Consider the following 14,169-nt stretch of genomic DNA (forward strand, 5'->3'; position numbering starts at 1 on the left):
AATGACTGGAAATCTGGTCAACTAAGGTACCTTTGAATCATCTGGAGAGGGGCTTAGAAATATAGACCTTCAGCATTATATGCAGAACAAAGAAAGTAACATGAATGAAAGTTTCATGGATACAATGAAAACTTTTATGACAACTGTTACAACTGCTGTACAATTGATGCAGACCATGGTAGATGCAGCAATGAAGACCAATAATATGCAGAAACCTTCCACCACAGTAGAGGCTGAAGTACATCAGTTTACTGACTTGCCTTCAACATCACCACACCACAGTATCAGAAGGCCACAGAATGAGGCTCAAGAACATGATGCTGCTAGAGTACGTCATATCCCAACACAGGTCGTGAAAACACAATCTCCTGAAGGGATAACCAAGATAAGGGAGGGAGGAGTGAAACATCACAAATGTTCCTCCAGAATGACTTACCGTAAAACATCAGATTCTGATGACGACACAGATTCTGGTCAGTTACCTCTTCCTCATCGACAAGAAAGTTGTTCAAGAGAAGGTCTTGAGAGTCCATTACATTGCATTGAATTCCCTACAGCTATACGTCTACTATTGCATCCAAACTTTTTAATTATAAACAAACTTTGCAGTGCTTAGATATAGACCATCATATACGTAATCCACCAACATGTTCTTGTTCTTCATCTTCTTTCAACTACAGTCCAGCTGGACATGTCATTACTGGTGATGTTGATATAGTTGAAAATGAGGACCTCAAATCACTTATTCTTAAAGGTCCTAAATACAGAGAACCTCGGTCTTTTAATTGGCGACAGAACTTCATCTCTATTATGAGTTCTGTCGAAGATTATGCCAGCCGATGGGCTAAATATGAAAAAGAAGAACTTGATACATTGTCAGAATGGGTTAAAAGCATAGAGGGATATTAAAATCCCGCATTAGACACATGAAAACAAAAGTACGTATCATCTATCCTTCTGTGTTTAGTAAACCAGAAGTGATAAAAGAATTAGATAGGTTACATGAGGAATATGTTTCGGTTCAAGCTGACAAAGCTAGTAACAACATTGTCTTTGTTTGTAAGGCTCATTATTACAACTGTATTTTAAACGAACTTGGCATTAATTCCACTTTTGGTAATCATACTTATACTCCAACCGTCCTTTCAATAGACGAAATTCTTCAAAACCATGCTTCAGTTCTAGACACATTTAATATTCCAGTCAATGGGTCGAATGAATATGAGTTACCGTACCTATACTGTATTCCTAAACTACATAAAAACCCTTACAAACAAAGATACATTGCTGGATCCAGTAAGTGCTCTACCAAGCCCCCATCTTTGCTCCTCACGAAAATGTTAACAGCTGTGAAGGAGAAACTTCAAACTTACTGTGCGACTACATATGCCAGAAGTGGTGTTAATCAAATGTGGATTCTAAAAAATTCTAAAGAACTTTTAGTAAACTTGAAATCACAGAATTTTCCATTAAAACCTATGACTTTTCAACACTATACACGACCATTCCTCACGATAAATTAAAGACTAGACTTTTTGACATCATAGACAGTTGCTTCTTCAACAAAAACGGAAAACGGAAATATTCATATCTAGTGATCAGTCATTCAAAAACTTACTTTGTTAAACACCACTCTGATTCCACTCTGAAGTACTCTGAAGTTGAAATAAAAAATATGCTACAGTTCCTCATTGACAATATCTTCGTGGTCTTTGGTGATCAGGTCTTCCAACAGTCTGTTGGAATTCCCATGGGCACGAATTGTGCTTCTTTGTTAGCTGACCTGTTTTTATATTCATATGAAGCAGAATTTATTCAAAAACTTCTACGTGAGAAGAAAAAATCTCTCGCTGTGACCTTCAATTCGACTTTTAGATATATCGATGACGTTTTGTCTATTAACAATGATAGCTTTCATTCATATGTCGATTTGATATATCCCTGTCAGCTCGAAATAAAGGACACCACAGAGTCGTCCACTTCTGCTTCATACTTAGATATTTTATTGAAAGTAGACATTAACGGCAAACTGACAACTCAACTGTATGACAAACGGGATGATTTCAGCTTCTCCATCGTCAACTTCCAACATTTATGTAGCAATATTCCATTATCACCTGCATATGGTATTTATATATCTCAACTGATTCGATATGCAAGAGCTTGTTCTGGGTATAGTCAGTTTTTAAATCGAGGTAAGCTACTGACAAACAAGTTGATGATACAGGGATTTCAACAGTCTCGATTGAAGTCAGCATTTCGCAACTTCTATGGTCGTTATAACGATCTAGTTCGTCAAAACAACCTCGCATTGGGTCAAATGCTGTCTAACGTGTTTCATACCGTTTGTTAAGCCGTTCTTGGCACACTGATTTTGACTGCAGATAACTCCGTTTACCTGATCAGGGGCTCACGGCGGGTGTGACTGGTCAACAGGGGATGCTTACTCCTCCTAGGCACCTGATCCCACCTCTGGTGTGTCCAGGGGCCGTGTTTGCCCAACTATCTATTTTGTATTGCTTGTAGGAGTTATGAGATTGATCACTGTTCGTTATCTTCACCTTGCATTGCCAGTATTTACAGGTAAAGAAAACTGGACTGTTTGGCATACAAGATTCGAGACTGTTGCTGAAGTATGTGGGTGGAATGGAAAGGAAAAGCTTCGACAACTATTGCCTAGAATACAAAGCACAGCTGCAGACCATGTATATGGGCAACTAAAGACATCAACACTGAAGAATTATGGGTCTTTGGTAAAGGAACTAAAGAATCGTTTCGGGGAAATTGAGTCAAGGAAGAGTTACCTAACGAAATTCAATCACAGAAAACAGTTGAAATACGAGTCCTCAGTAAATTTTGCTGCCGAATTAAAGCGTCTCTATGACAAAGCCCATCCTACCAGGGATATCGAAACCAGACAGGAAGACTTGGTCTCTCACTTCTTGGTTGGACTAACAGATGAACAAGCACGTATCCATGTAGAATTAAACAGAGATCCTCAGAACATTGATGAAACAGTGGTTCATGTCATCAATTATTATGAGGTGATAGGATACAAGAAAAATGGAAACAGGTATGAAGACCATGATACGAGAATAAGAAAAGTACAGGACTGTGGGCTAAAGGAAGACGACTCTAGACAAAATGCAGAGATCACTAAGTCAAAATTACACGTAGATGGGAGAACCCATAGTAAATGGACACAAAAAACTGATGAAAGCATCAGTGCTCAGAGAGCTGAGACAATGCAGAAAGACCGAAATGAACGTTTGTGCTTTGCTTGTCACCAACCAGGACACATGATTAAGGAGTGCTCTACAAGGAAACAATGTAACGGAATGAAGCGAACTTCTATAATGAATCCTAAGGCTCAGGAATTCAAGCCGAGACTGAGGACAGAAGGGACTCAGACTAAAGAAGAGGAGGATTTAAACTGCAGAGTGTTGACTCTGCAGGCCTAGAGAAAACCCGAGAAATACGTAGTAATGGTCTACTGGACAGTGATACATGTAAAAATGAAATATTTGAGAATAATGTATCACAGGATGCAGTCTTCGAAGACAAAGTATTAAATGCTGTTTTAAGACAAGGGAAACCTAGAGATGACGGTTTTTATATACCAGGACAAATTGAAAATGCCAGTATTTTATTTACAGCAGATACAGGAGCATCGAAGACATTGATCTCAGATAGAACTTAGGAGAAAATTTCTAAGGAAGCTAGGCCAGTTTTAGAGCCAGCCGTACCTTTGAGAAGTGCAGATAACTCAAGTATACAGGAGTGTGGTAAGGCGCTATTTGCTCTAGAAGTAGGGGATATCCAGTTACAACATGAGGTTATTGTGGCTAAAATTGCTGATGAGGGTTTGTTGGGGATGGACATACTACAAAATGGCCCAGGAGGTCCCACAGACATTTTATTATCACAGGGAGTGATAAAATGGAAAGGCCATGAAATCCAGGGATTCCAGGTAGGAATGCCCAGAAGGATATTAAGAGTTTGGGCTACAGAAGACTACCATGTTTCCAGTGAGAGCGAATCTGTAATTAAAGCAAAGATCGATGTTGATGCTGAAGACAAAAATATGTGCGGAGATTATGTTATTGAACCATCTGCTACCTTTGTTGACTGATGTCAAGTTCTACTAGCTCGCAGTAGGAGTCTAAATTGTCCAGAAAGTCAGAAACTAGTTCTTCGGGTACTAAATCTTTTTTAACCTCCGCAAAAATCAAGAAAGATGAAATTATTGGGTATTTAGAGGAGGCGGAAGTTTTAACATCTTCAACTGGCTTTGACATAGAAGGAAATGAGAAGGTTGTCAGAAAAGTACAACCTATAGAACTATCGGAGCGGAAAACCAAATCCCTTAGTATAACAGTAAATAGTGGTTTACCACCGCACTTACTAGAATTGTATTCCAGATCTATAAAGGACAGAAATAAAGAAAAGCAAAGAGTAATCAAAGATATCAGAGTACTTTTTCCAGAGATGATAATGACCTTGGACGAACTGACTTATATCAGCATACCATCGACACTGGTGATGCTAAACCAATAAAAACAGCGACTGCGACGGGTTCCAATGGCTCTGTCAGAGGAAGAGAGAAAGGCTGTTGAGCAAATGAAAGAGCAAGGTGTTATAAGGCAATCTAACTCCCCATGGTCATCGCCCATAGTACTCGTGAGGAAAAAGAATGGAAAGATAAGGCGATGTATCGATTTCCGGAAGGTGAATGAAGTCACTAAAGTTGACGTATTCCCTCTCCCAAGAATACAAGATTGCTTAGATGCTGTGAATGGGGCAAAACATTTCTCAACATTTGACCTGACATCTGGATACTTTTAAACCCCTGTAAAAGAGGAGGATATCCCCAAAACAGCTTTTGTTACCAAATATGGGTTATACGAGTTTACTTCCATGCCATTTGGTCTGTGTAATTCAGCAGCTACCTTCCAGAGGGCTATGGAAATAGCCCTTAGTGTTCTGCAATGGTTGACCTGTCTCATTTACATAGATGACATCATTGTATTTGGCAGAAATTTTGAAAAACACATGAAAAGAGTAGAAGACGTACTTGACAGAATAAGAACAGCAGGTTTAAAGTTAAAACCAGAAAAGTGCGAACTATTGCAAAAAGAAGTATGTTTTCTTGGCCATGTGATCAATCAGAGTGGAATAAAACCTAATCCGGACAACGTTAGTAAAATACTCAGCTGTCCTGAACCAAAGAACGTCACAGAAGTGCGACAGTTTCTAGGTATGTGGAGCTATTATAGACGTGTTATTAAAGATTTTTCCAGTATAGCAAGGCCCCTAGTGAATCTTACTAAGAAAAACATCACTTTTGTATGGAACCAAGAATGTCGGATGTCTTTTCAATCGATAAAGAAAGCACTTATCAGTACGAAAATTATGTCATATCCCAGAGATCAGGGTACATTTATTTTAGACACTGATGCCAGTGAGAATGCAATTGGAGCGGACTTGAGCCAAGAACAAGATGGTAATGAGAAGGTAATAGCTTATGGGAGTAGAACGCTGAATAAAGCTGAGACCAACTACTGTACAATTGACAAAGAGCTAGCTATACGCTATTTTACGGAGTATTATAGACAGTATTTGCTAGGCCACAGGTTCAAGATACGGACCGCTCACCAGGCCCTTGTATGGCTATTCATGCTTCGAAAACCGAAAGGAAGAATAGCCAGGTGGATTGAGATATTGTCACAATTTGATTTTGTGGTTGAATATCGACCGGGTGCTAAACATAAGAATGCTGACACAATGTCTCGTCTATGCAACCCCAGAGACTGTAGTTGCGGGCAGGAAGACATGCTCGAAATACTGAAGTGAGGACCCTGCCCAAAATGTAGACGAAAGTCACAAGTTATGGTTGGAACAGATCTCGACATGGTGAACAAAGAACCCTCCGAAAGTCAACTGAGGAAAGAGAAATGTCATTCCAGAGAGGGAATTAACCAAGTCAAAACGAGATCCTCCTATCGGAAGCAACCTCTGTCCAGTTTTGATACTTATGGAAAGCAGGAATTAGGACAACTACAGAATGGGAATGAGACACTTAAAAAAGTAATCAAATGGGTTAAACAAAACCAACGCCCAGAATATAAAGATGTACTTGTGGATAGCCCTGAATTAAGACATTATTGGCACCTTTGGCCATTACTGGAATTAAAAGAGGGAATTTTGAATAAATCTTTCCACACAAAAGACGGGATGTCTAAGTATACCCAATTCATGGTGCCTCATAGCATGATATCAGAAGTTCTTAGGGTGGCTCATAATAGTATGTTAGGGGGTCACCTGGGACAGAAAAAGACTAAAAAGAAGCTACAACAAAGTTTCTACTGGTACGAGATGAGGGAGGAGGTTAATATATGGATCTCGAAATGTGATGTTTGTTGCAGGATGAAACACCCAAATCATAAGCCAAGGGCTACTTTAGGCGACATGCGGGTAGGAGCACCTTTAGATAGAGTATCTATCGATTTGGTGGGCCCATTACCAGAGACTGAAAGAGGAAATAGATACATACTACTACTGACAGACCATTTTAGTAAATGGGCAGAAGCCTACCCTGTACCCGATCAAACCGCAATGACTTGTGCGACAGTCATAAGTAAAGAATAAATATCAAGGTTTGGGTGCCCTCTAACCATTCATACTGACCAAGGCAGGTGATTTTAATCTGACCTCTTTCAAGAATTCTTTATAGTACTAGAAATTAAGAAGACCAGGAAAAGCCCAAGGAATCCGAAGGGAAATTGCCTTGTAGAAAGGTTCAATAAAACTTTAATCCAGATGGTTAAATCTTTCATAAAGGGAGATCAAACAGGATGGGATCTGAACATTCCATTTCTTACTGCCGCGTACAGGGCCAGTGTCCACGAACGCACAGGAATGACGCCAAACTTAGTAATGCTAGGAAGGGAAGTTAGGTTACCTGTTTATTTAGTGTATAAAGAGGTATGCGACCTCTTTGGAACCCAGAATGTTGCCGAATACCCAGAAGCATTGCGTTCGAAACTTGTTGGAGCTCAAGGAATTGCAAGAAAGCACTTGAACAAAGCCTATGTGAGACAGAAGGATTACTACAATCAACTAAATCGGGAACAGTTCGATGCCGGCGATCTTGTTTTGATTTTAAATGAAACTCGCAGAGTGGGAGAAACTAAGAAACTACAGCCATCATATGAAGGACCTGTCTTAATAGTAGAGAAACTTAGCGACCTAAACTACAAATGAGACGAAAAGGGTCATTCAAAAGTCTTACATGTGGATAAATTAAAGAAATACAAAGGAAACAGTATACCACCGTGGTTACAAGAAACTTAACTGATGCAGTGTCCACGATGATATTATGTAGCTTTTACTGAAATGTATAGAAGTTATAAACATTTGATAGAGTATTACATGATTGTCAAGTACACTTTCTTGGCTTTATAAACAGATTAAATCTCATCATTGAGGGTCCAGGGGGTGGCATGTAATGTCGAAAACCTGAGATAACCCATAATTAAATAAGATCGTAGTCTAATCTAATAAATTATTAAATGGATATTTATTGTAGAATACTACAAGTACATACAGTATATATGGACACAACAAAGAGAGGGCTGATGTACGAATGTCCTTACCAAGGAGAGAAGCGATATGTAGAGTCGCATTTATGTCGGAACCATCTACGAGTTGAGGACGTTCCCTTCTTGTGTGGTTTTAAGGGACGGACCGAGCGAGAACTGCTTCGCCATGCCAAAGGATTTGTGGGCCACAAGAAGATGGAAGAGGAACTAGCTGCCAAGGGAGAGAAGATATCTACCAAACAAGTATGGTTAAAGAAGAATGTGATCAACGTGAAAGTCATGGACAAGCTAATGAGAAAGTTGAATGTAGAGGACAGTAAGAAAGTGTGGGAGACTAGAAGAAAAGGTATAAAGACTGAGTACATCCTAGAACTGGGAGGAAGTAAAGAAGCTGGATGTGCAGAAGAGCGAAAGGAGACAGAGTGTACAGTAGGACTGGGAGGAGGGAAAGAAGCTGGACGTGTGGAAGAGTGTAAGGAGGCAGAATGTGTAGTAGGACGAATAGGAACAGGGCATGAAGAACAGAAGGTAAATGATGGGAATGTGGAGTTCCAACTGAATCCAGTAAATCTCATACAAGTTGACTTCCCTTTGATCAATCATGAAGAAGAATACGATCTTCTGCAAGATATTCTTGGGGAGGAAGATTTCGAACTAGATGTGGAAGCTAAAGAACAAACGGCTAGTGAGGAGGGAGAAAGAAAGGGGATCGATAAAGTTTTGGATGTTCTCATAGAGATGAAGGAATTAATGAAAGCACAGAACGCACTAATGACATCGCTAAATACTGGACCGAAAAAACACCATGGTGATAGATGATCTGATTAGACGGCAGATGGCGAGCGAGAGGAGAGAACGAAATGCAAGAATGCAAACATCAGCGTATAACAGAAACTGGAGAAGGAACAACAGGAGAGAGCCTGGTACCCCAAAGAGAAACCCCAGGATGAAGTCAAAGATTGTTAAAGTACCAAAGTAACTTTTACATAATGTAATGTATGTATATTGTACAGTTTGTGTATTGTGACTTGATCTGAATTTCTTATTTAGTGTTTATTTTATCGAGTTTCATGGATTGTCATTATGACATTGTTACTATTTTGCATAACATTCCATGAAGACATGGAATCTTTAAAAGAGGGGTAAAATGTGAGGTATAACCCCCGGAATATTAGTAACTTTAAATATTTGTTTTAAAGAGTTATATGTTAAATTATTTCATCTCTGATGTTATGAAATGTGTATCTAATTGTTGAAACATGAATTGTCTTGTAGATGATAGACTACATGTCAAATAATTTGTCAGTCAGCTGATTGTGATATTTTCTGTGTTGTTATACGATCCCTTGTATAGTGGATTTGACACGATTATGTATGTTACAATCTATTTGTCAGTTAAATCATATAATTCGGCATATGTCATAATTTAAAGAAGTTTTATAGACATTAAATCATATGTTGCTGTACATTATAGATCGATCTTTTGGTAGATATTGTGAAAGATCACCTTTGTTTACCATGTGCAATGATTAGCCCATACTTTCATTTTTCCCCGGATACACAAAAGCGCCACCTACTAATTTATGCATATGACCCCAGGTCATCGTCTGGCGGTCAATTTGAGGTAAACAGTATTTTACTTCCGGGTTTCGGTTGTTGTTTTCATTGTAATAGTTACACTGTTTTCTCAAGAGGTTATCTTGTAGATTTTTAAAGTAATAGTTTAGTTTATTAGCAAATTATTTTAATGTACCGGTGGTCACCACTTAGGCGCATGGGTTACCCCGGTGGTGGGATAGTGGATATATAAGGCGAACTACGGGGACTGACAATCAGTACCGGTACGCCACTCAATTCAGTAGGTACGCATTCAGATAGTAGATCTTTTAAAGTTAAAGACTTCAATTTAGAACTTTTCACATTCATATGGTATTTTTATGCCCCTCTTTGAAAAAGAGGGGGCATATTGTTTTGCACCGGTCGGTCTGTAGACCATGTGTTGTCCGCTCAATGTCTTGAGAACCATTCACTTGATGATAATGATATTTCATATGTGGGTTAGTTATGAGTAGAAGAGGATCCCTATTGTTTTTCAGGTCAAAGGTCAAGGGTCAATCTACTCTGGACATAGGAATATAATGTCCGCTCAATATCTTGAGAACCCTTTGCTTGAAAGACATCAAACTTGGCACACTGGTACATCCTAAGGAGTAGATGACCCCTATTGATGTTGAGGTCATTTAGTCAAAGGTCAAGGGTCAAACTTGGCATAGGAATATACTGACCATTCAATGTCTAGAGAACCCTTTGCTTGACAGACATCAAACTTGGTACGCCAGTACATCTTCAGCATTCAATGTCTAGAGAACCCTTTGCTTGACAGACATCAAACTTGGTACGCCAGTACATCTTCAGAAGATGACCCCCATTGATTTTGAGGTCACATGGTCAAAGGTCAAACTGGACATAGGAATATACTGTCCGTTAAATATCTCGAGAACCCTTTACTTGACAGACATCAAACTTGATACACTGGTACATCTTCAAGAGAAGATGACCTCTATTGATTTTGAGGTCAAGGGTCAAACTTGACATGGGAATATACTGTCTGCTCAGTATCTTGAGAACCCTTTTCTTGACAGACATCAAACTTGGTACACTGATACGACTTCAGGAGAAGACGACCACTATTGATTTTGAGGTCACATGGTCAAAGGTCAAGGGTCACACTAGACAGGAATATACTGTCCGTTCAATATTGTGAGAACCCTTCGCTTGACAGACATCAATCTTGGTACACTGGTACATCTTCAGGAGAAAATTACCCCATTTATTTTGAGGTCATATGTTTAAAGGTCAAGGGTCAAACTGGACATAGGAATATACTGTCCGTTCAATATCTTGAGAACCCTTTGCTTGATAAACATCAAACGTGGTGCACTGGTACGTCTTCAGGAGAAGACGACCCCTATTGATTTTCAGATCACATGCTCAAAGGTCAAGAGTCAAACTGGACATTGGAATACACTGTCTGCTCCATATCTTGAGAACCCTTTGCTTGACAGACATTAAACTTGGTACACTGGTACATCTTCAGGAGAAGATGACACCTATTGAGTTTGAGGTCGCGTGGTCAAAGGTCAAGGGTTAAACTGTACATAGGAATATACTGTCCGCTCAATATCTTGAGAACCCTTTGCTTGACAGACATCAAACTTAGTACACTGGTACATCTTCAGGAGAAGATGACTACTAATTATTTTAAGGTCACATGGTCACAAGTCAAGGGTCAAATTGGACATAGGAATATACTGTCCATTCAATATCTTGAGAACCCTTTGCTTGACAGACTTCAAACTTGGTACACTGGTACATCTTCAGGAGTTGATGACCCCTATTGATTTTTAGGTTACATGGTCAATCCACTCTTGACATAGGAAGATATTGTCTGCTCAATATTTTGAATTGATGATACTACTCTCAATTAAAAGATGTGTGTGTGTATAACGCTTTTCAATTTTGCACCATGGGGGGCATATGTGTTTTACAAACATCTCTTGTTTTACAGTATTAATTAGTAATCTGGGTGATTCTCAGATACTATAAAACATTTAGATTATTGACAATACATATTTAAAGTATCACTGGGTTATTCTCGGTGAGTAAATCACATAATATTGAGGATACTAGGAATTTCTTTATATTTCAAGCCGATTTATAAAGCTGGGTAATTCTCAGGTTTACCTTATAGGTCCCCATGTAACTTATAATTTTTTTTTGTAAGATAGAGAATATTCAAGTATTAGAATTATTAACACTTAGCCAAGAAGTGTACTCTGTATAAAATTTCACCTTGAATATGCATTGTTAGATACATGAAAGTTGAGTGGCAAATAAATTGGTGAAAACATTACAATAGTCTTGTCTTTGGGAACAACTGCGAGTGACAGTTGTAGTACCTAGCTACCACACTACCATGTAAAACTTATACGGTACCAATTTTGATGCACCGGATGCACATTTCGACAAATAATGTCTCTTCAGTGATGCTCAACCGAAATGTTTGAAATCCGAAATAACTATGAAGTTTTAGAGCTAAATATAGCCAAAACCAGCGTGCGAAAAAAGTGGAGCCAAATTCGTCCAAGGATAAGAGCTATGCATGAGGGAGATAATCCTTAATTTTGAAATGAATTTCTAAATTTTATAACAATTAAATATACATCCGTATTTTCAAGCTAGTAACGAAGTACTTAGCTACTGGGCTGTAGAGACCCTCGGGGACTAACAGTCCACCAGCATTTAACTCAAGTATACTACTAAACCGTCACACCTATCAGGTGACGCAATAAATTCTGGTTTGAATTATATATAGCATTCGGTCAGATCCCCTACCACTTCCTCAAACGCTTCTACACAGTTAGAAAATTTCGTGTGAATTGGTCGCAATCGTTCGATTTTCATTTTGCTTTTTAGAAAACAGAAAAACCCACATACATAAAAATTCAATTACATCAGTGAAAAGACAAATGTATACCCTAAACGTAAGGTGAAGGTTGTTAATGATGATTAAAATATAACACTGGATACGACCATACTATCAAAGTATAATGTAGGATAAAACCATTCTTTCAGTCTATGCATCCAGAATTTCTCCTTGCTATTTCTCTCCACATCGGTCCAGTGAGTATTATGGTCAATAATCACTACTGTCATGTCTTTCCATTAGTGTCCTGCGAGACCGAAATGCTCGGCAACGGGTTCTTTGACCCTTTTAGTTTTAATGGTAGACCGGTGGTTATTGATCTTTCAACGTAGGTCCCCAGTTTCACCTACGTATTGTTGGTCACATACCCTACAGTTTATGAGATATGTTTGCCCAACTATCTATTTTGTATTGCTTGTAGGAGTTGTGAGATTGAGCACTGTTCGTTATCTTCACCTTTCATAGATGCAGTTCTCCGTGCGACAGGATGTGTCCCCAAGAATTCGGTAGCATCGGCTGGTGACAGGGCTCTTAAAACTGTCCGTTTGCACATCAGGCATCTGCCATCAGAACATGTTTTATAGCACCCATTGGGCAAAGGATTATCCAGTTTTGAAGTCTTGATGACTTAAACGAAATTCTGAAGAGACATATTCCCTTTCTTCAAATTAACCTAAGAATGGCCGATGTTTTCAAGGAACCTCCCATGACTGCCTTCAGACGTCCAAGCAATCTGAAAGACATCGTGGTGAGAACCAAATTGGATAATCCTTTGTCCAACGGGGTTTTTAAAACATGCTCTGATGGCAGATACCTTTTGTACAAAACAGCGCGATCACAGTCTGTTTTAAGAGCTCTGTCACCGGCCGATGCTACACAATTCTTGGGGACACACACAGAAAGATATATGTATGTAAATAGAATCTTTTCGTTTCCGACTTGAACCCCGAGAAAGGGACATTCTAATTGTCTCATAATTCTTTGAATCTCTCTATCTATGTAACTCAATTTATTACCTCTTCTGAGCCGAAGGCTCAAAGAGCTAATCATATGGCCATATGTCTGGCGTGCGGTGTGCGTCAACTTTTTGGAAAAAGGGCTATATCTCACGAACCCCTTGGCCAATTTTTGTCAAATTTGTCACCGGGTATCCTTGGCCCAAGGGCTTTCATTTGTACTAAAACTAGGGTTGTGACCCTTTAACAAGGGGAGATAATTAGGAAAATGCAAACAAAAGTAGTGGTTGCTAAAAAATCTTCTTCTCAAGAACCACTGGGCAAATTATCACTTATGCATAAGGATAGGTTGTAGATAAAAAATTGTTGAAGGCATCATCCTGGGGCAAAGGGTGTGGCCTCAAGGTCACTTCAAAGTTAACCTTAAATTTTGTTTTGTTAAAACTTTGATATTTTGCTTAATATACGGACTAGGATCATCAAATTTTGCCAGTTGATGCATCTTAGGACCTAATATCATTTCTCAAAAGTAGGTCATGGTGACCTACTTTTTCAATTTCGCAGGTAATTATTATTAAATGGATTTTGATGCATATCTGAGCCTATGATCATCAAAAGTTGTCAGTTGATGGATCATGGGACCTTAAAGTGCGTCATGTGAAAAGTATGTCACTATGACCTACTTTCTGAATTTTATGGCTAATCATTTATGAATAGATTTTAGGTTGTTATTTCAGATACGGAGAGGTTTAGAATCCTCAAACCTTGTAAGTTGATGCATCTAGAGGCCTCAAAACATATTTATTAAAAAACGCAGGTCACAGTGACCTACTATTTCAATTTTGCAGACATTCAAATTTCTTATTTTCAATTTTAGATGCATATTTTGGACACTATGAAAGCTAAGATCATCAAACTTTGTCAGTTGATGCATCTTCAGTCTTCATAGTTTGTTGACCAAAAAGTAGGTCACCGTGACCTACTTTTGGAATTTGACGGCTATATTTTAATATTTCAGATACTATTTGACTTACAATTATCAAACTTTGTCAGTTGATGCATGAGTCTTCAGAGTGTGTTGAATAAAAAATAGGTCACCGTGACCTATTTTTTTATTTTATTTTGA

At 38.7% G+C, this 14,169-nt stretch overlaps 1 protein-coding gene across 1 annotated transcript; it reads left to right on the top strand.

Annotated features, from left to right (window-relative positions):
• Positions 1-5,889: 5,889 nt before the first annotated feature.
• LOC130053883 (uncharacterized) lies at positions 5,890-7,263 on the top strand. Its single transcript, XM_056161530.1, has 2 exons — positions 5,890-6,087; positions 6,820-7,263. The coding sequence occupies exons 1-2, from the start codon at positions 5,890-5,892 to the stop codon at positions 7,261-7,263; spliced, it is 642 nt and encodes a 213-aa protein (XP_056017505.1).
• The last annotated feature ends 6,906 nt before the right edge of the window (positions 7,264-14,169 follow it).

Source organism: Ostrea edulis, chromosome 4 (genome assembly GCF_947568905.1).
Source record: "Ostrea edulis chromosome 4, xbOstEdul1.1, whole genome shotgun sequence".
Classification (NCBI taxonomy): Eukaryota; Metazoa; Mollusca; class Bivalvia; order Ostreida; family Ostreidae; genus Ostrea; species Ostrea edulis.

Bases quoted from the DNA above. Each gene is read 5' to 3' on its own strand.
- LOC130053883 (XM_056161530.1), top strand. From the start codon at position 5,890: ATGGTTGGAACAGATCTCGACATGGTGAACAAAGAACCCTCCGAAAGT. The intron at 6,088-6,819 runs GTAATCAAATGG...ACTTTAATCCAG, and splicing joins GGAATGAGACACTTAAAAAA to ATGGTTAAATCTTTCATAAA.